General features: G+C 38.5%; 1 protein-coding gene across 7 annotated transcripts in view; it reads left to right on the top strand.

Moving 5' to 3' along the window:
* Nucleotides 1–25,169, top strand: part of ADAM22 (ADAM metallopeptidase domain 22) — a 123,616-nt gene that overhangs the window by 11,179 nt on the left and 87,268 nt on the right. For all 7 annotated transcript variants that reach the window (XM_072329029.1, XM_072329026.1, XM_072329023.1 and 4 more), the window contains exon 3: nucleotides 5,358–5,434. In XM_072329029.1, coding sequence (XP_072185130.1) covers nucleotides 5,358–5,434 — 77 coding nt within the window. The remainder of the gene's footprint in view (nucleotides 1–5,357; nucleotides 5,435–25,169) is intronic.

Below are 25,169 nucleotides of genomic sequence, written 5' to 3'. Positions count from 1 at the left end.
TCAAAGTCACTCTTATTTATTTTTAGGTAAATGTACAATAAAACATTAATATGTTTTTTTGCCGAATTTCATTGATGTGTTTATTTGATTTCTCATGGGCTTACCTCTGTCCTCACTGAATTTAAGAGGCAGACGTTTCATGCAAATTTAAAGGATTGATAACAAGCTGAGATTTTTGTCCTCCTACTCAATAAAGGGGGCAAGCTAGATCAATATCTAGGGAAGCTATTATTTTGTAAACAGTGTTTGCTGTAAAGCCTCATTGTTCTTACTGGCTCTGAAGTACCGGTTTTAAGTTCTCTCTTTCTATAACATTCTGTATAGCTTTCTTGATTCTCTTGATGCTTTTCTTTTGATCACAATCTTTTAATTACAAACCACAATACTATATCAATAGTAGTGAATACAGAATTCCTTACATCAAAGGGCGAGCATGCAAATTGGATTGGGTTTACTCAAATACATATGTATATTTTAAGTAGAGAAGGCATTCTTGTCTCCTGCATTCTTCTTTCTCTCTTCTTATCTCTTCCAGCAAAACTTAGGAAAAGCATCTAAGAGCTCTATGCAGGACAATTCAGAAGGAAGAAAGATGCATTATTAGGAAGTTCATGCTTCAGTCACAGTATATTTTTAATTCTCTTTTTCCTTATTTTAATGCGGAAAAATGTTAGTCATTATATTGCCATGCCAATTCCAACATCCAACTAGTTATAATGAACATGAGAACATTTCTAAGACATCTCCTTTCAAAATTCTTGTTAATGTGATTGTTAAGAAAGCGTGTAGCTTGTAAACCTTTCACTGCTGATTGAAACATTTGCTCAATATGATATCAGAGTCTTCTGAATGCTTTGAATTGAGGGTTAACTTCAGAATAGTGCAATGAGGCTCACCACTGACCCACAGTCCTGTGCTTTGGTTGCAGCTAATGTACATGTATTCCCCCTGGGGATGCTTAGGGCTGGTTTCTGCAGAAGGCTGATTCTGGAGGAACTGTGTTGGGAATGGTCATTATTTTGCTGTGTTTCTTTAGAACGCTCATGTATGGTTCTGATCACCCAACTCCTTTATTACTGCCATGATCGCTAAAGCATGGATCATGAGATTTAGTAAAATCACATACCTCTTGGTCTGGCAGTAAGGTTTGTGTACCACTTCTGTTTATCTAGAGGTCAAGCCTTAATACTTGTTTCAGATAAAATATCTTTGCATTTAATGGTTTGGAATAGTCCTTTCCATTCCACTGACTTTGATTCCTTTCAGACTTACATTTAAATGCTTAAACTTCATGATCTTTGACAAAGCCAGCTCCCACGTAGTTTCATTAGATGCATCAGATGCTTAGTACTTTTTATAAGGGAAGCTTATGGTGTAGTACACCTTATGTAGCACTTGAAATCACATCTGAAAATACTGTTATGGGGTTGTTTTTGATATTTCCTTTCTTTAGTTGCGTGACATTAAAATTTCAGAACTTCTAGATAGTTTTAGGGGCACAGGCGCTGTGCTCTCCCATTTCACTACTGGAGCCTTTTCCCCAGCTCTTGTTCATATTCTGCACTGAGTGCGTCCCTCTGGTCTCCAGGAACTCCCTTGTAATGACTCGGTTGTCAGGCACTGATGTGTCATACCCATGGCTGCTAAAAAAGCCTCACATTTTCTGAAAAAGTTCTGTGGTTTGAGAACAAAATGACGTAATTGATTGTCTTGCTTTGGTGGTTCCGAGGAGCCTTCAAAGGTGTCTTTCTTGTTACCCCTGCTCAAATGAGATGTCAGAGATGCACCCTGATTTTCTTTCTTTGGATTCTTTTACAGACATGTCTATGAACCCGGCGTCCCTTCCAGCTGGCCATTTTACCATTTGCTGAGCAGGCATATCGATGTACTTAAAAATACTGTAGAGCCAAGACTAAAAAATCCATTTATATTTTTGTGGCTCTTTACCAGGTATTCAGAAGAACGGTTATCCTAAAAAATGTACTGGCTATTACTCTTAAGGTGCAGATTTCTGCTATGCCGGATGAGATCTGTTAGCTGTCATTGAAGGGGGAGATCTGTCTTCCTCTGTGCTCTCCGGCTGCATGTCCCCTCCAGCTCCTTTCCATCGCATCTGGGCATGCTGTGGCATTATATTTTATTTGGATCAGCTTATTTGTCCGGCAGAAAACTGATCCACTCCAAGTAACGATTAATTTTCTGACACTGATCTGAATTTGGGCAGGCACACAGCCAGCAAGGGGGAGCAGGGAGGAGGCAGGACTGCATACAGACCTGCAGCTGGGATTGAAGGATTCTTTACATCTGTGAAGACTGCCATTTCTGGAAAGGGCTGAATTTGTCTGGGTATCCAAAATGTGCATCTTTGCATCTCAGTTGGTTTGAAATACACTTGAGATAAACTTGATTGCATGTGAGTGTAAACTTAATGGTGAGTTTCATGGGTTTGTACTACTTGCTTTGGGGGGCAGCAACATCTGTTTAAAGTTTTTCATTCTAATTTATTAATAGGCATTTTCTCCCATAAATCTGCATTAAGAGCTTCTGTCAGGCAGCAAGTGTGGTCCAGGGTCGCCTCAGAAATACATTAGCCTTGCAACTGCATGCCTTATAGAACTGTCTGGGGGAAGAAACTTCCCAGAACAAATCAATATGATGCAATATACCCATCAGTGTAAAAATAAAGAAGGAAACAAACCCCAAACTAACGATAATGAAAAATCACCAAACACCAAAAATCCCCAGGCGTCTTTGCTCTTACAGCTGTATTCTTATTAATGCAAAATTAGCATAGGTGAGTATGTTTTTTGTCACAAAGGCTACATTTGCTATATACAGATTTAAATTATGCTTTTTATATCCTTCAGTATAAGCATTTGGTGATATAGAAGATTTAGTTATAGTGTATACTTATATCAGAATGATGGCAAATGTAGCTAATAATAAAGTCAGCAAATAATGAAGTTCTTTACATTTAATAAAGTAGCAATGACAAGTGAGCAGCTGTGCTGGTGTTATTCCTCTGATCATGAGGTGGTTGTTTCTGAGCAAGTAGGTAAATGTAGGTTATCTATGGTTAGCAAACATGCTGCAGTGGAACATTTGAATGAATAAACCAGCATTGGCCCACACTGTGTTTTACAATCCTTGGCCTGTTATGTTCTTTTTGTGAGCAGCAGCCTCATCATTCACATCTAGCAAGACGAGGAGTTTCAAAACCATATTCAAAACAAACTCTGCTGCCTGAGAGTTGGAAGAGAAATGCCAGTGCTAACGAGATAATTAGCAGACAGTTCTTTTAGTTGTGGCTGTGGTTGGGCTAACCATGGGCTAGCTGCCTCCAGGTGGGATCAACAAAGTGGTGGTCCTGGTGTGGTGCCCCTACCTGGGAGGCTATCCATGTTGCCTCATGGGTACTGTGCCTCACAATCATTTGGGACTAGCTTGACCTCCTTAATTCCAATTAAGGGATTCAGAAACTGGTGATATGAAGGAATTTCCTTCTTTTACTTCTTTCCTTTTTATTTTTTATATATATATATATATATATATATAAATATATTATATATATATATATTTTATATATATATATATATAAAGTAGATTTTTAATATTGAGGGTAATTCATCACTGACATCACTTACTTGGATAAGATAAAGTGTATGACATATTCACTTACTACGTCAAAGATTATACATTTTTTCAAAAGAGGTGCTCTTAGATCATTCAAGAATTACAAGAACTGCTCAGTAAAGTTCTGTGGCCTGTGGTACAAAGCAGGTTAGATAGAATGGGGATAGCTCAAATTATACGTGACTAAACTGTATCTACTAAGAGGTCTTCTAAGAAGCTTTACAGTTTATTACTACATCCTTCTAAACCATGGTTTAAATATCTGGAATCTTTCATGTATGCACCTTCAGTGCAGTGGCACAATGAGGTGTTTCTGTTCTCTATTGAGAAAAACTTTCTTGACTTCTTTTTTCTTTTTCTTTTCTTTCTTCTTTTTTTTTTTTTTAAAGAAATCAACTATTTGCAAAAATACTTTTTCACTGCTGTTACTTTTTTTAATTGCTAAAAGTCGTGCTTCTACAATAACAAGAAAATCTGGCAACTCAAAAATATCATAAAAAACGAAGTACTGATTCTCTCAGTTTCCCATGTTTTTATTGCTGTTCCTTTCCAGGCAAACTGGTATTCTCAACTCTTCTGGATTTAGTGCCTATTGAAAGCCTGCCAGTAGTTTTAGAGAGAGTGAATTTGATGATTCATATTATCCCATCCTGTCCTGTGTTTCCCAGACTTTTCAATAAATCATTTGTTACAGTTGTACTGTCCTGTATTGTACTTTGAGAAGTGTGGTATGGAGTTGTAAGTGGTCGTTCAGTGCTTCTTTTAGATCCCTCAGTCTACATGCTTCAAATCTTAATGGGTAGATTTCAATGGAAAGAAAGTAAAGAATGAACTGAAACTGCTCCAGCATGTCTGAAAGTAGCTTTCCTTACTAATTAGTTAAATAACATCGCTGTTCAGTTTCTTGGGAGTTTTAAGGTCTGAAAACAAGTGTTGCATTTCCATTGGATAACTGAGTGTTTTCTTTCACTGCTACTGGAATAAATATGTTCCTGGAAGATAGTGATTTACAAAGTATTCCTAAATTTGTTTGGTATAGGAGTGAAGAAAAGCAATTAATTCAGGGAAATGCATTGCAAAGAGAGAAAGGAATAAAGGAAGAGATGTTTCCCTAGCACCCAGTTTTGTTTGGTTGGAGTTTTGGGAACCTTTTGGTTGAGATGAATTTCAGGGGAGTGAGTCACAGCTTTCTGGAAAATACAGTTAGAGTTAAGCCCACTGCTGTTACCTTACTACATGAGCTTTAGTGGCAACTTAAATAGGAGGAACTGAAATACCAGTTTCTTCTGGATAACATTAGTGAGACTGGTGCACACAGCCTGGCCTGAACAAACTGGGCATGTCTCAGCTCATCTCCATGGATCAGAGCCAGACTGACCAACCAATACATCATCTAGAGGAAATTTCCTGTTTGTGTTTCTTCAGGGTTTTGCCTGAGGTGGAAGTTTGGAGGAAAGAGATGTTTCCTACGGTGCTGGTGGGTTAATGTGGAGGGTGCATAATTTTGATAGAGCTGGTTGTGTTTGTTGGGAATTCTGAAACAAACCTCAAAGTTCAGCACCCCCAAAAATGTTATTCACTTTGATAGATACTGTGTCTATTTCAGTGCAGTTTTATTTGGTTAGTATTTCTGCTTTGTAAATACAGTTACTTTCTGAGTTCAGAAACTTGTATGGTATACTGTGTTATAGCTGATACCAATTCCTCTCTTCTCCATTTTGCAGTCTACCCACATTGTTCGAGCCAGCTTCCAGGTTGATGCTTTTGGGTCATCCTTCATCCTGGATGTTACACTAAACCAGTAAGTAATGACTGTCTTTCTCTGTGGTCACTGAGGACCTGGTTCCAGTGAAATATCAGTGTTCTACAGAGGCTTTTGAGGCAATGCTATGTTTAGATATTGAGTTAATTTATAGTAACATACTTTAATTTATTTTTTTTTTATTATTTCCTCAAATATCATTGTAGAGTTTGAGTTCCTACTGTTACTACATACTAGCTATTGCAGTGTAACTAACGTTTGAGTTGTGTAATTTCATTTACAATCTTTCAATTCATCATAAAGGCAAATTATTGTACGCACGCAGAACCTCAATGGGTATTAAAACACGGAGTAGCTAAAAAGTGTTAGCATTTTAATAACCAAGTGTAAAGTATTGGAGACACAGCAATAATGCTCAGAAAGGAACGGGATGGGTGGTGGTGAAGGAAGTTTCTTCAGATGTGTTTACAGTCTTTTGGGAACAGAGAGGCATTATAAGACAGTGACACACTCTGAACTTCAGATGACGAGACTGGACAATAGTAAGCTTAAAACAAAATCTGGTATTTAGCTCTGGATAATGAGTTTTCAAAGTAGCCTTTTAGCACAGCTGTTTTTAAATCGCTTTACTTTTCTCCTCCAAAATGAAAAGAGAGTAAGTGATATATTAAACGGTAATGCTTGGTTAAGTAATTCAGCTCTTAGTAATTGCGCATACAGTTGTGTGGTTCACTATAAGAGGCAACTGCTTAGTTTTTACAAGTTTCTCTACCAAAGAGATGAACTATTCATGTTGCAGTGGGAGCCGATTTCTGCCTTCTTATTTTTTTTTTCTTCTTTATTTTTTCCACTTGTAAACACATTTTAAACAGTGGCAATGACTTTAGATGTGCTGACAAGTTAAAATCCACATGTGAATCCCTGCTGGCTGCAGAGGGAAGAGATGTTGTGCTGTTACAAGGGGAGGGAAAGAGGCTCATTTAGAAGAGTGATTTTTACAACAAATGCATTCTAACGGGACATTCTTATTCTAGAAATCCTTTGAAAAGAACTGACTCCACAACACTGAAGTGTTTGTTCGAAATAATCATTTTTGATAATGCAATATTTGGTGTTCTCTGTTTTACACTGCTGACAGTAGGCTGCACAAACCTGTTTTTATTTTGGGTGGCAGATTAGTGCTGTGTTCACGGTTAGTTTCTAAAAGCTGAGAATTCTCCTTGCCATATGAACATGAGGTCATTGTAATAAGAATAGGTACATTTTCTAGTGGCATATGAAAAGTCCAGTTTGAGATGTGATATTTATAAACTTCAGTGGTTCCCTTTGGGTGGATTTTTAGATTACACACATGTAAATATGCACATACATAAGCACACAAGCACATACACATGTTTCAAATTTGATTTATGAGGTAGATCCTATTTTTATGCCACTTTTGTCTTCATTCTATATTCAGGCAGTATTTGTGTATCTGAGACTGTCAAAACCTACCTTTGTTGTTCTTAAGAGTCCCAGAACCCAGCTTTATAAAAATATGAACTTTGTATGAGAAAGAAGGCTTTTTTTAATGTGGAAAAAGTTCTTTCACAAAATGAAAACTAGAAGGTTACAAGGCAGTTAAGATGTTTGGCTTCTATCAAGATATTAAATCAACCTTTAAATTGTTTCTGAAATAGCATTTGCAGATCATCAAATAAACAGAAGGCCGAGAATACCAAAGCAGCATTTAACATGTATTATTATTATTTCTGTGGACAAATCTGTTCTATTCAGAAGGCTGCATATATATTTTTTCTTTTGTAATTCTTACTCTTCCTATTATATTCTGTGTGTATTTTCTAGGGGCCCTGAGAGAAAAATACGATTTTTTGGAATGGCTTTTATGTTTGGCCCATGATAGAAGCAGCTGAGTGCTCAAAAGGAACTAGGTTCAAGATTTCAGTTTTCCTCTGGAAAAATTATTGGCTTAACTAAACCTCTGCTAATATTAAAACCACACTGAAGCAGTCCTCTGTGGTAAAATTCTGTCATGTGGTTAATATACATTTGAGAAATAGAAAACAATGAAGATGGAAGTGTTTGGCCAGTTCTGGATGCAAGTGAGAGGAAGGAAAAACAATTTTCCTATGGGCAGTACAGTATGGCAGTGTAATGTAACATCAATGTTTGCTTTCTTCTTGCTCATTTTGGATCTCAAGCTGTTCACATTGCATTGGCATGTGTATTTGGTCACATTGCATTGAAACATTACCTTCATTAGTAATGAAAAATACTACTATTGTTACTGTTGAAAGATGATAATTACAATATATTGTCCATTTTTTCATTCATGGTATTTTTTCCACATGCATTGTCACTCTTTCTCTCTCTTTCTTTTTTTTACTTGGAGTTGTTAGAGAAAGCTCTATAATAACCTTTTATAGAGATAGATAGTGTTTCTTTTTTAACATTTTTTGCCTTTGCAGTGAGCTGAAGTATTTACAAAGAAGCTTTCAGATTGGATCAGCTGTATACTTAAGAGGTTCAATCCCTTAGGCAAAGGTTAGGAATGCATTAGTTGCACCATGTTTTTATGAATCCATTGCATCGGTATCTTTATGTGTTCAGAATTGTATCTAATAGAGTTGTTTTCAGTGGCTATCTTTGTTAGCGTGTTCAGCCTCTACCCGTGCCAACTGGTGCTGCTTTCAGGCTTCTCTCCTTCCACACATGGCTGGATCTGACTCTCAACTGGACCGTGCATGGCCTGCATAGCAATTGAGTGGGCTTATTTGTTTTTTTATTAATACTTTTCTTCTGAAGATTTTAATGCCACAGTAGTATCTGTGGCTCAACACATGGCTATTCCTTCATGCAGAATTCTTCTTCTTGTTAAATGTAGTCATGTGAACATTTCACTCTTGTCTTGGTTTGTAATTATGCAATTACAGAGCAGAGCTCGCCAGGAAATGGGATGTTTCTGATAGCCACTTTGAGGTGCTTGGTGCTGTGTGACTCTTGAGTCTGCCTGAGGAGACCTGAACAGGCACATGGCCACTGTTGTATGGGGTGGCAGAGAGCAAACGGCAGAACAGCCCAAGGCAAGCTGTGGTCATGGGGTACAATTGAGAAAGGGCATGCTGTAGGTTTGCTAACTGGAAGAATCACAGTATCTGTGCTTGCCAGGATTGTGGACAGTTCCTACCTGGCAGAGGGTGACCACTCCGGGTCTGCTTTGTGGTGATTACATCATGCCATTGACCTTCCCTGCTGCAGCATTGTCCTTCATCTGAGGACCTCTGTGTCTTCTGCACCCTCAGCAAGTTTGCCGATGGCACCAAGCTGAGTGGAGCGGTTGACACGTTAGAAGGAAGAGATGCCATCCAGAGGGACCTCGACAGGCTTAAAAGGCGGGCCTGTGTGAATCTAATGAAGTTCAAAAGAACAAAGTACAAGGTTTTGCACTTGGGTCAAAGTAAACCCAGATGCATATACAGACCAGGGGAAGGACATGGTGTTCCTAGTCCTGGGAGAAAAACTGAACATCAGCCAGCAGTGTGCTCTTGCAGCTCAGAAGACCAGTGGTATCCTGGGCTCCATCAGAACAAAGATGGCCAGGGAGGATTGTCCCTCTGTACTCTGCTCTCATGAGACCCCATCCAGAATATTGCATTCAGATCTGAGGCCCCCAGTACAGGAAAGATGCGGAGCTGCTGGATAGGGTCCAGAGGAGGTCACGAAGATGATCAGAGGGCTGGAGCACTGTCCCTTTGAAGACAGGCTGAGGGATCTGGGCTTGTTCAGCCTGGAGAAGAGACCTCATTGCAGCCTTCCAGTATTTAAAAGGGCATTATAAACAGATGTGGAATCAACTTTTTGCAAATATAGACAGTGATGGGACAAGGTGGAATGGTTTTAAGCTCAGGGAGGGAAGGTTTAGATTGGAAGTCATGGGGAAGATCTCAGAGAGAGTGGTGAGGTGCTGGCACAGGCTGCCCAGAGAGGCTGTGGATGCCCCATCCCTGGAGGTGTTCAAGACCAGGTTGGATGGAGCCCTGGGCACCCTGGTTTAGTGCCAGATCTGGAGGTTGGTGGCCCTGCCTGTGGCAGGGGGGTAGAACGTGATGATCCTTGGGTTCTTTCCACCCCAACCCATACTATGATTCTGTCACAGAGATGGGCAGAGCTCATTTTCCTATATATATTCCAGTCTTCAGTTATTTCTGGTTAATGATACTGGAAGGTTCCAAGCACTCCAGGAATTAATTATTTTGCCTTGCCACTGAGTGGTTTTAAGGGCTTCTGCTGAGAGGGATACAGACATTCCTCATTCCTCCTGGGAAGTTTTTATTAGAAATGTCTCTTAACTGGAGTTTTGTAAACCTTACAGAATCAGATCATAAACTTCATCAAAACATCCCCCAAACAGAAGCAAAGTAAAAGGCAGCTTGACAGACAACTGCCAGTTTTTTTCATGAGACAAAATGCTGAAACCTTGCCTGTAATTTCTCTTGGCAAATGGTCTCTAACACTAATATCAATGTGTCATGTAAGCTGTAAATGAAAAGCATATTCCTAAATTTGCAGTAAATCATAAACATTTGGCTGTGTGGCATTCAGAAGGATTAGCTTCTTGACATGATTTAAAAATGCAATTGCATCACTTCTGGTTCCTACGTTTCTGATTTCCCCACAAGTCCTGTGCTTCTCCGATCACCTGCAGTTCTTGGCATGAATGCAGGTGACTGTTGGGGTAACTGGATGCGATAGCTGGTGGCCAGATCAAAAATCAGGAGGAGCAGATCTTCCTTTAAGCTGTTTTGGATCTCCCTAAAGTCTAGCCCAAACTTGTTAGTTATTTTAATGAATGCCTTTGCTGCACAGTTCCAGCTGTGCTCACTGTCCGCTGGAATTTATTGGGATCTACAGAATTTAAACTATCTTCACTTTATTTATTTGTGCCCTATGTGTGCCAGCTGAGAAGTCCCACTTTGGTATGATTTCATTCTGCTAATTGACTCTTATTTAAAATGATTCCTTTTTGCGCCATACAAAAGTGCCCTGAAAATGTAATTGTAATGTCTAGTACCAATTTATAGGTAGCACAATGTAGACCACATTCAAGTCTGAATGAGGCTCTGGTTGATATTCTGCAGTATTTTTCAATTTTGTTTGACTTGCGATTCAAGTGAATTTTATCCTGTGCTGTATGATCAGAACCCCAGCTGTTCTTTCACAATCCCATTTTGAAGTCATTTGTCTTTCCCTCAGTCTGTGTTGGAAAAATTAGTATGGTCATAATTACAAGCCGGACTTAAGGAACACTACTTCCCTGACCTTGTTGCTTAGTTCCAAATGTTGACTTTGTTCCCTGCGAGGCAGTTATTCTGCTCTTCCATTTGTGTGTGTTTTACTAATGCATGTTTTGTATAAATTGTTTTTCAATGCTTTATAATTTTTTTTTCTTGTTTTTAATGATGAATGTCAGTTCTACAGTGAGTCTAATTTTGTTTGGGCCACAAGATGAGGAAAGAGAACACAAAACTCAAAGCTTATTCTCAGGCTGGAGAGAACACAGTTAAGTGATCTGTATTAGATCTTACTTTAGGATTTCTGCCTTTGTAGTGTTTGTTTGTTTTCCATAAGTTTGCTTCAGAGTATTGTAGGAGTGAAGGATTTGTCAAAATAGGTGTTTTAATAGTTCATTACCCTCAATGATAAAAGTTTTAACATTATTTCTAGACAGAAAAAGTCCTGTTCAATTGAATTTTTTTCCTGCCTTGGTACCTATGGTATATCAGCCTTCTTGTTATTGTTGAGTATAAGCCGGGCTTCTGAATCTTTGAGAGAAAAACATCTTTTAAGTGCATTTCTGTGCCTCTTGACTGACCTCTCCAGTTGATCAGTGTCTTTGCTGAAACTCAGTACTATATTTCATCTTCGTCACACACAAAATGGTAGCACAACCTCCTCATTTCTAATTGATGTGCCTTTATTTTCATATAGTATATGCACAAATTGATTTGACTTCTACATCAGAGTGGGAAGACTTGTTTGGTTGCTTATTCACATAAGGTGCACAGAATTTTCCCAATTCTTTTTCTTTCCCTTTTTCTTTATTTCTTTCTTCTCCATCTTCCCACTTTAAAACTTAAACTACATTGTTTAGCAGATATGGGTTCTATTCTTTCACATTACCATATCATCATTTTTACTTTTATTGAATTCATAATCCTGTATAAGAAAATGAATGTTCTTTACTATAGTGACAAATTCTCAGGTTAAACTGACCAGAAAAAAATTCCACAAACCTATGTTAAATATCAGTAATTTTACTACCTTCCTTTAATTTGTTCTATGTAATGTTCCATTATGCTTAAGAGTTCTTTTGGAAAAGGTAAGTTTCTTCTGATAACTCTTTTAATTTTAATATGATAAAATAGTTTAACAATTTTTAATTGTGATTATTCCCCTATTACTGCCAAAACATTTTATTTTTTTCCTCAGCCTCTGCCCCTGGATGCTTTGAGGAGTACGTAAGGTGTGTGAGTCCACTGCTAATTCGCCTTTTCAGAGCTACCACAAAAAAGACTGTTGTTAGAAACGGGACAAAAGTGTTTTTCTTTGGGTGGATCTGGGATAGTCAGAGTCTTTGGCAAAGACATCAGGTGCCATTGTGTGAAGCACCTGCAGTTTTAATTTTGTATTTTTTATTTGTTCCTATTGGAGGAGCAATGTGGTAACTATTTCATTTTAGAGTCAGGCTTCAAATGTTTTCTTGGATGTTAACGCAAAACCGCAATGCAACTCTCAGGGAAGGGAGGAAGGGAGAGAACAGTGTACACACATAACAAGATGTGTATACATACAGAGCATTTTTGTGTGTGTTGTGTTGACAAGATGCAGTGCCTCTAGTTCAGTGATTTACTTAGTCAGCATGATGTTACTGACGATAGCGCTCTGAAATCAATCTCTGAAATGTATACGGATGTCTCCATTGGCCTTGAGGAAGTGTAGATATGTCCCTAGTATTTTTTGTTGCTAGTGAACATTATTCTTGAAAACCTAGCTTTTTGCAGAGAAAAAAATTTGGGGTAATGATTTTAGCAATCCTGGGATTCAGTCAATGAGATGCATCCATCTTTCTGGGCGATTATAGATTTAATACCGGCAGTTGGTGAAGGCTGCTGGAACCAACACCGATTTGTTATTGCCTTCAGATGGATTGGGAGTTGGAAAGTTTGACCGATGACTGTAAAGTGCTTGCAAGTGCTTAGCTGGCATCCTGGTTAATATGAAAACACAAAAAATGTAATTTGTTTCATTCCTCTATTACTTCCAAGTGCATCACTGTAGCGTAGGTCTGAGCACCTGCAAGAGAATTCCCCTGATGGTTCTGAAATGCCACTTAAAGCTCAATGATCTGTGACTGCTAAGAAAAACAACGTTTAAAAACATCTCTGTGTGTACACAAAATCTATGCATCTCCTCTTAGGTACTTTCCTGACTCATAAAAAAAAAGTTTCTGAAGAGGTTATTTATTTTCCTCTCAATTGATGTGATAAAGAACATTTTACTGCTTTAAAGTGATTACATATACTGAGAGAGATATTTATTGCTTTATAGTAGAGTCATTAAAACATATGGGATAATCAGCACTGAGTAAACTATCTATGGTGTGAATGTTTTTTACACAGAAATAATTACAGAAAACATACGAGTCTGTATTGCTGTGTATTTGTGAGTGTATGAGTGTAGGAAGAAAGTGGTTAATTATTCTGGAAAGCAATTACAATATTACTATAATGTTTTTCTTAGTTCGTGCTTCTTAGATTGCCAGATAATTTAGGAGCTGTGCACTTTGCACATGCCTGTACACAGATAGCTCATATGGACAGATCAGTTGTGGTAATATCTTCTTTAAAGTAAAATGGCTTAAGCTATAGAAAGAATCAATTAAGCCTGTGGATTTATCTTCTAAATGTTGGGTATATCTCCAAGCGCTGGTCATTTTATCAGTCAAACAACCTCTTGATGCTATGAGATCTTGTAAAGGAAAAGATATTTTTATTTTGGATTTAGCCCTTACAAAGTGACTTTGATTTCCAAAGTATTTCTGGATTTACTGTTGAAATGGAATCATGCCTGTGTTAGTTTGGACACCAGATTTTTTACTTGAATGTTTGGATTACTTATACATCACTACCACTACTGTAAACATTAAAGCCCCAAACATTGACCTTTCCAGCTGTTCTTACTTTTTTTGCTTCTGGTTTAACAGCTGGAGTAAGATTTGTTTTTACAAGAGCAAATCTTTTATTCCCACAGCCACGAGTTGGTTATCTTTTATTATGTCATTCAGATTCTCAGACCACTGTGGCTCCATTGTTGCTCCTGTCCTTTGAATTGTTACGTATGCCTTACAAGTCAGAGTAAGACATATGGAGGTGATAGTAAATGCAAAAATGCAGGAATTGCAATGTGAGTAGCAGATATTTCTGGGCTGTCATTTATGCCATCTCTGTGAGTCAGCAGCCTTTCTGCTGATATAGTTCCCCTCATATACCTCTGTCTGTGTTGTCCAGCTCTATGTCCTGCTTTCTTCTTTCTCCTTGAGAACTGCTTTGCCATTGTGACCTTTCATGTGTGCATTAAAAATAGCTCTAGTAGAAGCAGTGAAATTGCTGCAGACCATTTAGCTTGGGGCTCCAATAGTAACCTCAGTTAAGCAGCAAAATGCATTGAAATACCCATTTCTAGAAAAGGAATCAAGTGATGTAGAGAGCCAGGTATAAAGAATGAACACAGTAAAAATCATTAGGCTTTCCATGGTGAACTGGAGGACTTAAAGGGTAACTGAACATCTGTCAGTGTGCGAAAGCACAGTGTTCAGTTCTTCAAGATCCTTATGTAAGAGATAATAAATTCAGCCCTCTTCCACTCAGGACAGTGGTTCCACTTAAGGAATGTGCTCTTAATTCAGAGGCTGAATCAATTGGCAGTATTGGCAAGTATTTTGTTATCATATGCTATGTCTTACCTGGCCAGTAATAACGTTGGATTGGTGCACACAAGCACTACTGGCTGTCAGTACAGTGTTTTCTGTGATCTTCTTTGAAGTTTTTGCTGTGGAGGTGAAACATTACCCATGACGTCTATGGCCATGTGTTTCTGTATGAGATTTGTATCATGTTGTGTGTTTGGTAGTAAGACCCAAGAGCAGCATGGTTGGGTTGACTTGCACCGTGGCTAGAAGTGGGTTCATTTTGGCACACTAAACTGGGCAGTTAGTTTTTGATGTTATTGTTTTTATTTAGTTGGGATCTGCTTGTGAGTAAAACCTCTCAGAGGGTTATGCTATCTCAGTTAATTTAGGAAGTTTTTTCCTTTAAGAAAACAAACTGGACAAAATCAGTACTTCCGTTTGAAAAGTTCTGTGAGAATCCCCAGGAGGGGTGCTGACTGGCAAAGCTTTCACTCCTTGCAAATAACCCAATGGTGTTCCTGTTCTGTTGATTAAGGTAGGGGTTGACTTGACCATAATCTGATCTTCACTCATCTCAAACAGATGCAGTCTTCTGATACTGTCCAGGCATTTGAACTGCACAGTCTGGGATTCTCTGTTACTGCTATGCTTCTGTAATGCCCCATTTAGTGCCCTATTTTTTTCGGTAATATGGTAATCAAACGTTCCTTTTAAATAATCTGATTTGAAGAGAACTCAGCATGTCTCTAAAATTCTTCAAACACTTAATTGCTTTCTATTTAGTTTTACTTCCTTATTGCCCAAGTTCCATTATGAAATAGTAGCAGATGAATCAAGCAATGAAATATCCCATATTTATAGTGTTCATTAAGTAGGGCATTACAGTTTTGGTTTTACAGAAATACAGAGCAATTTGCATTGCATGAAGAAGTTGTTTAATGAAACGTACCATCGGACAAACCCGATAGAAACCGTAAGCCATTGGTCTGTGGTACAGTACATTATTGAAAAACTGCTGGTTCTTTTAAAATTCACTTTCAATTTCTTATCAAATGCTTTAACCAAGGAGTGTGGAATTTGGTTGTAGTACCATGTAATACAAATAAGTTTGTGTAGACCAGAAAAGATCCCTTTATTAATTGGCTGAAGGACTGGCTGTATGGCAATGCTGTATTTCTTTCTATTTTTTTATTATTTTTTTTTTAAGACAAAGTTTTAGACAGTATTTATCATGTGTCCTCATTCTGTTCCATTTACTTTATTTCTTCCATCCCAAAGGAAATAAAATGCTGTCATTTGGTGTGATAAACAGTGAGATGAAGGAAGAGAATCAGTCTTAACTTTTATTAAAGATGACCTACAAAGAGATATTTCTTCTAAATTGGGCTTCTACCCTTTTTTGAGATGTAAAAGGTGAACTGAAAGGCTTCTTCTGCTCTTTTCTCCTTTCTCTAAAGAAATAAAAGCACTTAAAGTCCAGCTTTTTAATAGCCAAATTAATTTTTATTCAGTGATGCCAATCTCATATCAGCTCTCCTTTCTGGGGACGACTGAGGAGGGGATAGAAATATGTAACTGGTTTGGGGTAGGTGGAAAACCTGGATGCAGGTGGGCATCTTATGGGCTTCCTTTAGGTTCTTCAGCCAGCTCTAAAGTGTCTTTGCTGTGACTTGCCAGATTCAGTGGAAGTAGTTTTTGGGAATGAATATGTAGTGCTCCATGAGAGGGGTTTATATGGCTGGCTCATGTACACATACATATATCTATACGGCATAGGGAGGACTGGTCATTTTTAGGCAAAGATAATATTCTTTGCTGCATTTAAAACATGCATGTTTGAAAACTGAAGAAAGGCTGTTGGTTACTTTTTTATGCTGTAAAAAAGGATTTATAGAACCTATAGCAAAGAGGTTGCTGTACCTTTCTCACCTCTTGATATAACTTCATGTGTTTATGTACAACTTCATTTTAATAACACTCTTGATCCTTCTTAGATCATTCATATAATGCATATCCACTCATCCCTTAAAGTAAGAGCCTTCCTGAGGACCTACTGAAGACTGGCTTAAGTAACAAGGCTGTGAGATTTCCTTCAGAAGAGCAAAATGAAAATATTTATGTCTAAAGGGCATAACAGATGGTAAGCCCCTGGTTATGTGTTATCAAATGTACCGTAGTGACAGTTCCGAGACACTAAATTATTGTAAAGATTACTTAATATATTATTTTAAAAGAAAAAAAAAAAAATAATCTCCCTTTTGAAGATTTTTATTTTTGAAGGTCTTTCTGAAGATTGTGTACTTTAGTTATCTGCTCTTCTGCCTAAGCCAGCCAACCAAAAAAGCGCATCTCAAGCTTTGTCCCTCCACAGAGCAGCTCAGTTACAGCAGACGTGATGCTCTTCGTGGCACCATTCAGCCTCCTGTTCACAGAGCCAGCCTTGATGGCGGCAGGAAATTATATTCATCTCTCTGCTTATTGTTGTGCCTGTAATGAATCACACTTACCATTTGGTCTGTCAAATTCAGATAGTCAGTGAAGTTACATTGAGAGAAAAGCTTTATGTGATGTTTCTGTGGTGGGAGTTACTCATGTTTTCAGAGCAAAGAGGTAAGAAAATTCAGATGTATTTTCACCTCCTAAAGAAATAGCTATTTCTAAATGTCACTGAGGGGACAAGGAGCTTTCTATTATGTTGCCACATGCTTTAGCGTCATCTCCATTTTTACTTAATTGTAAGAAACAGATTTCTCCCACTGACTTCAGGGAAAGGATTCCAGCTGAAGGCGTCAGGTTATCAATGCATTTCTGCCCATGCAGAAATTCTGGCCACATCGGTCACAGGGGAGGCTTCGTAGAAATTAGCCAAGGAATAAATTAGGTTTATTGTAGTTCATTCCAGTAAATTGTATGTCAGTAAGTAGAAATTGCAAGCCATGAAATTGCAGAGAAACTGCAAAACAATCTGAATATGATACTGGAACGAAGCTGCCAAAAGTAGCTAGAGAGATTAATAGAAATAGATTTCCAGTGTTAATGAAATATGGTGGCCAGAGTTTTTAATTCATATATTCACAGCCTTTGCTTTGGTACAAAGTGAGAGGGTTTCTTTTGTCTTTCATTTTGCAAGAGCTGTTAAACCTTATATTACAATGTATTTTCTGGGTGAGCTTGCTGATCCTTAGCCTGTACTTATCCATAATCATTCTTTGATCTTTTGGTATAAGAGGATGTATTTCTTTGGTGCTTTGCCAGAAAATCACTGCTAATGGATTTCTGTTGTGCTAGAAATTTTGCAGTAGGAACAGATATAATAGTGTTCTCATGGCCTGCAAGTTTGTGATGTGCGGCCGCTGGAATTAGGCAGCTACACTGTGCTTGTGCTTTGTTCTTCCCTTTGCCTCTCTCCTTAAATAGACTGTGGAAACACAAAAGGATGCAGTACATCGCTTCTCATTGAATATGCTTATTTTCCATGTCTAGTGGCATGACCAAGGTTATTTTACAGCTGTGAATCTGACATACCACAGGCAGATACTAAAGACTTTCTGCCATTCCCTTGTTGTCCAGGTTCTTGCATGTGTTTTTGGAGGATCTGAGCTGTGAAAATCACTCCAGGTCACCTGCTTTGTAATCCTGCTTCATCTGAACAGCAAGAACAAATGACTTTAGGCCAAAACATACAGATCTGCTGCCTGATGCTGTTTCTACACTAACTTACTTATAGTTGGGCTGGAAAGGTGTGCATTAGATCTCAGGGGGTTGCAACGAGCTCATCACTAATGTCCTGGAGACCTCCTTTGTACTGACTACCAGTGGGTGAGTTGTACACTGGGAATTGAGATATTGCCTGTAACAATGGTGGAAACAGTGAGGAGGAAAGCATATGTTCTTGTAGCGTTATTTAATCATTAAACTGCTTGATCTTTCTGAGATTTACACTTCAAAGTTTAATTTAGGTTTTCAAAATGTGTTTCAAAAATGGTGGTTCTATTGCAGGCATATCCTAGAATTCTTACTTTTTTTTTTTTCTATAAGTGTACTCAGTCTGTTATTCCTGGATGGACTCGTTGTTAAAACATAATAACAAGAATTTGTCGCCAACTCTGAGAAGTCTTATTTAATCTTCTTCCTTCTTTAAAATCTCATACAAACAGTCAAAGAAACAGGTATCATTTAAGGATGAGCAAGGGTGGAAACTGGACTGCACACTTCCTTAAGCAGTAATGCAAGTTAATTTTGAAGGATTCCAAGCATTCTTGGTATCTGTTGAGTTTTTGAACTTTGTATAGAAAATGTCTCCAATCAAAGAAAAAAAAAAATAGGGCAACCTTTAGATAGTTTATTGACATATATTTATCTCGGAGTAATTGAGATAGCCTTCACCTTGGTCCATTTCGTAAAACTGATTGACTAGACCAGAATGGTTCCACTATTAGCTAACTGTATGATTCAGCTGGAAATAGGTAGAGAATGTCAGAGAACTGAAACAAAAATGTGTTTTCTGAGCTCTTCACAATTAGCACAGGTATTAGTAACTTCAGTAACTTCTCTGTCCTTTTCTTTCTTAGACATATGTACACACACACACACACACACACACACACACACACACGTTTGTATACAGAGGTTTATTTCTGCTCTTTCTGTCTCCTTATAGATATCTCTGCATTTAAGACTGAGTAATTCTTGTGTTGCTCCTGTTCCTAGCAGTGGCATGGTAAGACTGTTTACAAGGGAGTTGTCTAGACATTGTCTGAGTGTGCAGACTGCAGAGTGATATAGGTGATGCATATTTTGGACTTGATTCTCATATGGGAGATGTACTGAAATACCTACAGCCTAGCAGATTTCTTTCAAGTTTTCTTCTTAACACTTCTGTCCCATCTTCCTTCCCAGATAAACAGATTACGTAAAGGAGGCACTCTGGCATTTGAAGAGTGAGATCTTAACTACTGTTTCTTTTGCAGATAAATTCTAAGGGGTGGTTTGTTTTTTGGTTTTTTTTTTTTTTTTTTTTTTTTGTTTTTTATTTTTTTAATCTGATACCGTGCTTTTATTTTGGTTTCAGTTCTTGTACCTTGATAATCATGCAGATAATTCCCAAGAGCAGCAAACATTTCTCCTGAAAACAAACATGAGAAAAACAGGGCAGTTACTGCTTGGCCCTTGCCAAGCCTATCATAAGAAAATATTTGGCTTTAACTACTCTGGTTTATTATAATATGACTAAGATTTACTTTTCCTTTTTTTTAGTTCTTTCTGCTCTTCTTTCTGTCATAGAGAAATTAAAGCAGTAGCATACAGACAACACGCTGACACTTTACAGTACCAGCAGGAACAAGGAAAGTATTCAAGGTGGATGGTCACCTTGACAATGTGGACATTTTCATATAATATTTTTGTCACATTGAAGGCAGCCTTAGACTGTTTTCAGAACAATTTGTGTCATGTAAATGAGTGTGTGGATCTAATCCCTTCACCTCTTGTTGCCGATGATATAAATTTCTTCCTACACACCTAGAACAGTGGAGGACCACCATGGTGCTACCTAACTGACAACCTGGGACATGGGAGAATTATTGGGGAATGGGCAAGTCATGCGTAGTTCTCCATACCATTGATCCATAAGTCCTTTAGTATTTCTACACACAAATCTGCTTGTGATTTCAGACAGTTTGTGTGGAGGTATTAATGCTTGTGTTGTGTCAGCCACATCACTCCAGCATTTAAAAGGAGAAGATGTTAATGGGATTGCACATGGGGATCGAGTGTGCCATCAACAAGTTTGCTGATGACACCAAGCTGAATGATGCAGTTGACACAATAGAAGGAAGGGATGCTATCCAGACAGACCTGGACAGACTTGAAAAGGGGGCACATGAGAACCTAGTGAGGTTTAACAGGGCCTAAAACAAGGTGTTGCTTTTGGGTCAAGGCAGTCCCAGATACAAGTGCACATTGGTAGAAGAACTCATTGAGATCTGTAAAGAAGGGTCTTGATGGACAAAAAGCTGGACATGAGCCATCAGTGTGCTCTTGCATCCCAGAAGGCCAGTTGTATCCTGGGCTGCAGTAAAAGAGAGCTGGCATCAGAGTGAGGGAGGTGAATGTCTCCATCTACTCTGCCCTTGTAAGTCTGCATCAGCAGTGCTGTATCCAAGGTTGGGACCCCCAATACAGTAAGGATGTGGAGTGGTCTGGAGGAGGTTCATGAAGATGTTAGGAGGGCTGGAGCACCTCTCCTGTGAAGAAGGTTGTGTGAGTTGGGCTTGTTTAGCTTGGAGAAGATTCCAGTGAGACCTCATTGTGGCCTTCCAGTACTTGAAGAGAGCTTACAGGTAGGATGGGGACCAACTTTTTGCATAGTCTGATAGTGACAGGACAAGGGGGAATGGCTTTAAACTAAAATACAGGAGATTTAGGTTAGATGTTAAGAAGTTTTTTACTCAGAGGCACTGGCACTGCTGCCCAGACTGCTGTGGATGCCCCATCTGTGGAGGCATTCATGATTTGATTGGCTGGGGCTGAGAGGCAACCCTGCCCATGCCAGGGGGCTGGAAATAGATGGGCTTTAAGGTCCTCTCTGATCTAAGCCATTCTGTGATTCTGTGAAATTATGCTTCTGTGCTTGGAGAACTGCTGGGTTTCAGTTCTGCTTTATCCAGACCTAATAACTGATTTTTACTTTTTTATTTCATAGTTTCCTTGTTTAGACTTCTGTATAGCATAAAATAAATGTTATATGTCAAATTTTGCCCTTGGATGAACATTAGTAGCTCTGGTTCACTTCAGTGGGAGCTGCAAGCAAAGATCCTAAAAAAAGAACTTGGCCTTGTATCTAAAATCCTGTTTTTTGCTGCATCCTATATTCCAGGAATGTGTACCTCTCCCTCTTTTCAAAGTGCAGCAGTAACCAGCTTTGCTAATCAGCCTCTTTCAGTTGTCCTTGGAAAACCAAACAGGAGGAACTAAATATTTTATGGGGCTGAGAGGCCAATGTTTGAGACTTCACTCCGTGCTTTCTCAGCTACCACCTAACCAAAGCATTTATGATTTCATAAGAGTGAGTAGAAAATTAACACCCTCACTAGCAATAGAGTGATCTTAAACACATCCATCTGTAGGAACTGTTACATCTATGCTTACTGGAGTAGTGTTAATAGTATGATAGTTTAAATGCTCTCTGTAGTTTTTAAGCAGCATTTTTATGCACTGTTAATGTATTGGAAATGTGTAGCCATATTTTCCCTGGGGTTTCTGAATGTCACTAACAATCGCTGCTGTAGATCACCACTTTTATGGAAGGGAGGAGGTAGAATACTGAGATGGGAGAGGCAATTCCCAGCTCTTCACAGCAGAGCAGAAATGAAGAATCCTTTCCCCTCCTTAGACCATATGGCAAACAATTTTCCAACCCACTACAAAGAAGCCATGAGACATGGGAATTTAAATCAGTCAGCCAAGGAGTAGGCCTTGAGAAGGGAAAATCAATATTCAGGGAGACCACCTGGGGAAGCTGAAAGCTGCATTAGGTATTTCCCAGCAGATTCTGATAATGATTTCATGCTGCTGTAGAGTGGGATTGCCTGCTTGCTGGTAAACTGGGTACTCTGCTGTCATTAAACTGAAACTTGAGAAAGAAATGTTTCTTTGTTTTCAAAGTTATTTTTCCCCAGTTAACGTGAAGGAGAATTCCCAGTACCTGATCAGGACTTGGACGAGATTCTCCACCCCAGCTGGAGACTCTGTGCAGTTGGCAGCAGAATTTCCCTTTCAGGCATGGTCGTTGTTTAATACACATAGCAAATAAAAAGCTTTCCAAAAGCCCAGTGTTTGGAGCATTGTGCTGAGATGGGAGAAACCTGATTTGATGTTACTTCTGTAAATCATCCTTTGTAGGGATTTTTAAAATGGATCTATTCGCTGTTTTGTTTTCTTAGGTGTCCATCAGGGTTTTTAGGTTGTACTGTGAGATCTGGTACTGTGTAGATGTGAAAGTAATATGAAGAAATGCTTCAGTGATCTGTAGCAGCTCTTCAGGGATAAAGCTGGTGGCAATGTCAGTCTGAAGAACAAGGAGGATTTGCTGGTAGAGTGACTAAGAAAAGTTGCATTAAATTAATGAACAGACAAACTTCTGTTTATAAGTTGCTATTTTCTTTCTTTCTTCCCTTTTCATTGCAGATACCACAGCTAAGCACTGAGATACAGTTTTCATTATTCAAACTCTCACCTTGATTTAGTAGTTTACAAATAAGTGACCACATTCCCAATTTATGTAATTGATAGATACTAATGAGATTATTTTAATGTAATATCAGAGCTGGTTTTAGCACTGTTTGTGAATGTCACAGTTTTACTTCCATTGACCCTTGGTATAAACTTCAGTGAGATGTTAAGGATTATGACAATTTATCATGACAATATTTGTATATTACAAAGTGTTTTTGAATAGATGATTTTTTGTCGGTAAAGATCCATAGAAGCCCTGTTTATTTCACTCAGGATGGAAAAGAATAGTCCATTTACTTTTGTGTAAATTTTCTCCCTTAATACTAATTAAATGTCTTTAGAGTTACCATTTTTGTAAACAAAAATACATTTAGAATTAAAAAAAGTTCAATAAATTAAAAAAAAACTCAACACAAAATTTAAATATGAAAAACATTAGTAAAATAATGGCTAACATTTGTTTGCAGTGTTATCTTAGTGTGTTTTATAGGCATACTCTTTTTCTATTGTCTCTAAACAAGAATGTTGTTTCTCAGAACTCAGAACAAAGTAATTTTAATGTTCCTTTTTAGTGTCTTCACTGCAGGGATTATTATCAACAGTACCTTCTTCAACCTCAGCAATCCAAAAATCAATCTGCAAGTAACATGTGGTATCTGCTGCACTAAAGGGTTATGGTACTCTATAGAGACATTACTCCCGTAACAATCTGCTAAACTGCTGCAGATCATATTTCTGTACTCAAAAAGTGGAGATTTCAAGGTGACCCTAAAGGTATATTTATACACAAACATTACTTTTTTTCTGCTCTTCTGCGTCCTTAGCCACTGTAAAGTTTAGAAACCCCAATGCTCCTTTGGTGGATACTCTTGCATTAGCTTGTGCTGCCTCTCACAACCTGGGGTCTGCTTTTGTACCAAAGGGGATGACACTGTAAGAAGGCAATGATTTAAACAACAAATCACCCATCACTGCAGGGAATAGCCTCTATGCTTGAAAGCTGGTGTTAGTCTCTCCTCAGTACATAAACTTCATCATTATCTTAGCAACAGCCCCAGCAGTGTGATCCTCACCATCCTCTCAAATTATTATTTGGCAGTTATTTGTTATATATCTTTGTTTTTGCTGGTATTTCTGAGTTATCCATTAGGATGACATTGAATCTAAGTTTTGGGATCCCCAACATGAGCTGCCCTTTCCCCTTTCATGACGTTTCCCAAAGTTTGCTTGTCCCAGACTGATATGTTGGTATCGTATCTCATCTGTCGTCTCCTTTAACTGTTAGAAATGCATCCCAGACTTGGGTCTCAGGGTTTGGTAAGTCTTTCCTGTGGCTTTTACATGAGTTAAAGCTACAAATGTAAAGCTGAGAATGTATTCAATCTTAACTGTCAAATTATCTTTTAACATGCAGTTCTTTAACAGCTCAATCCAAATAATAGAATGGCTAAAAGTGATATACAGAAATGATGTCACATAAACCAGTGTCTCTGACTTAATGTTGACTCATCCATAGTCACCATGTATCCTCATTTAGTGTCCAAGGTTCTTTGTCAGGAATTTGATATTAGTAGTGATGGTTTCTTTCTCAACAGTGTTGGATCCACTTGAAGTTAATATTATTCACCACCTGGTCACTGGTTAGTTTGCTGTTAAAGCTAAAACAAGTTATAATGAGCTCAAGGCCAAACACAGCTGGGCATGCAGAGAGGCCTTGCAGGCTGCTGGCAACACAGGGCTTGGGGCCCCTTGCTAGCAATGGCCATGCTGCATGTATTGTCCATATAGGTACTATGTGTTGGTCTGTTCCTGAGAGATGGGCTATCTGTCTCATGTTGAATTTTGAGGTAGGTAGAACACCAGCTGTATTTTTAACTGAGTAACCCCCCTCTTCTATTTTCTTCCCCTTTCTTCCTTGGGACCAAACATTTACAGACACTGTGTAATGCAGTGCCTAAAATCAGTACCTAGCTAAAGTCTGGAAATATGGTTAGGACTAAAATCAACATATGCCAGAGCTTGCTTTTCTTGCAGGGTGAAACAGAGCCTTCTAGCCTTTGATGTGTATAGTATTTACATGAGGCTTTGCTTTTTCCTTGAGTTGGAGGTCAGTGCTACTGCTGTCACAAGCAGGATGTTGCTGGGTCCTTACAGGCCTGTGCTCTCCTGACCTTCAGGTTACAGATGAAATAAGGAGTTAGGTTCACTGCTGATTCTAGATTGGCCTTAGACACTTCTAATTTATTCCATATGTTATGGCATTTAACATATTAAAGAGTGTAGGGTACTCACCTATGTGGAATGCAAATACAAATCATGGGGGCTGAATACAGAATCTCCAAAGGCAAAGCATTTAGCTGTTTACATCTCAGGACCAATAGCAGTAGTAATTTGCTGTTTGAGCTGTGCACAGAGACCAGTAATGTGCACCCTCAGGAGTGAGCTATCTTCAGACACTTTGATGGTGAAATTGGGTGGGCATATGTCAAAGGCAGATACTAAATGGAAATGAAAACGGGAGAAGGCTGTAATGCCTTGCATGCTGAAACAATCTGTGAGGGAAGTGCTGTG

This window comes from Excalfactoria chinensis, chromosome 2, assembly GCF_039878825.1.
Source record: "Excalfactoria chinensis isolate bCotChi1 chromosome 2, bCotChi1.hap2, whole genome shotgun sequence".
Lineage (NCBI taxonomy): Eukaryota > Metazoa > Chordata > Aves > Galliformes > Phasianidae > Excalfactoria > Excalfactoria chinensis.
Note: the sequence above shows the minus strand (reverse complement) of the source record. Positions and strands in the feature narration are given on the sequence as shown.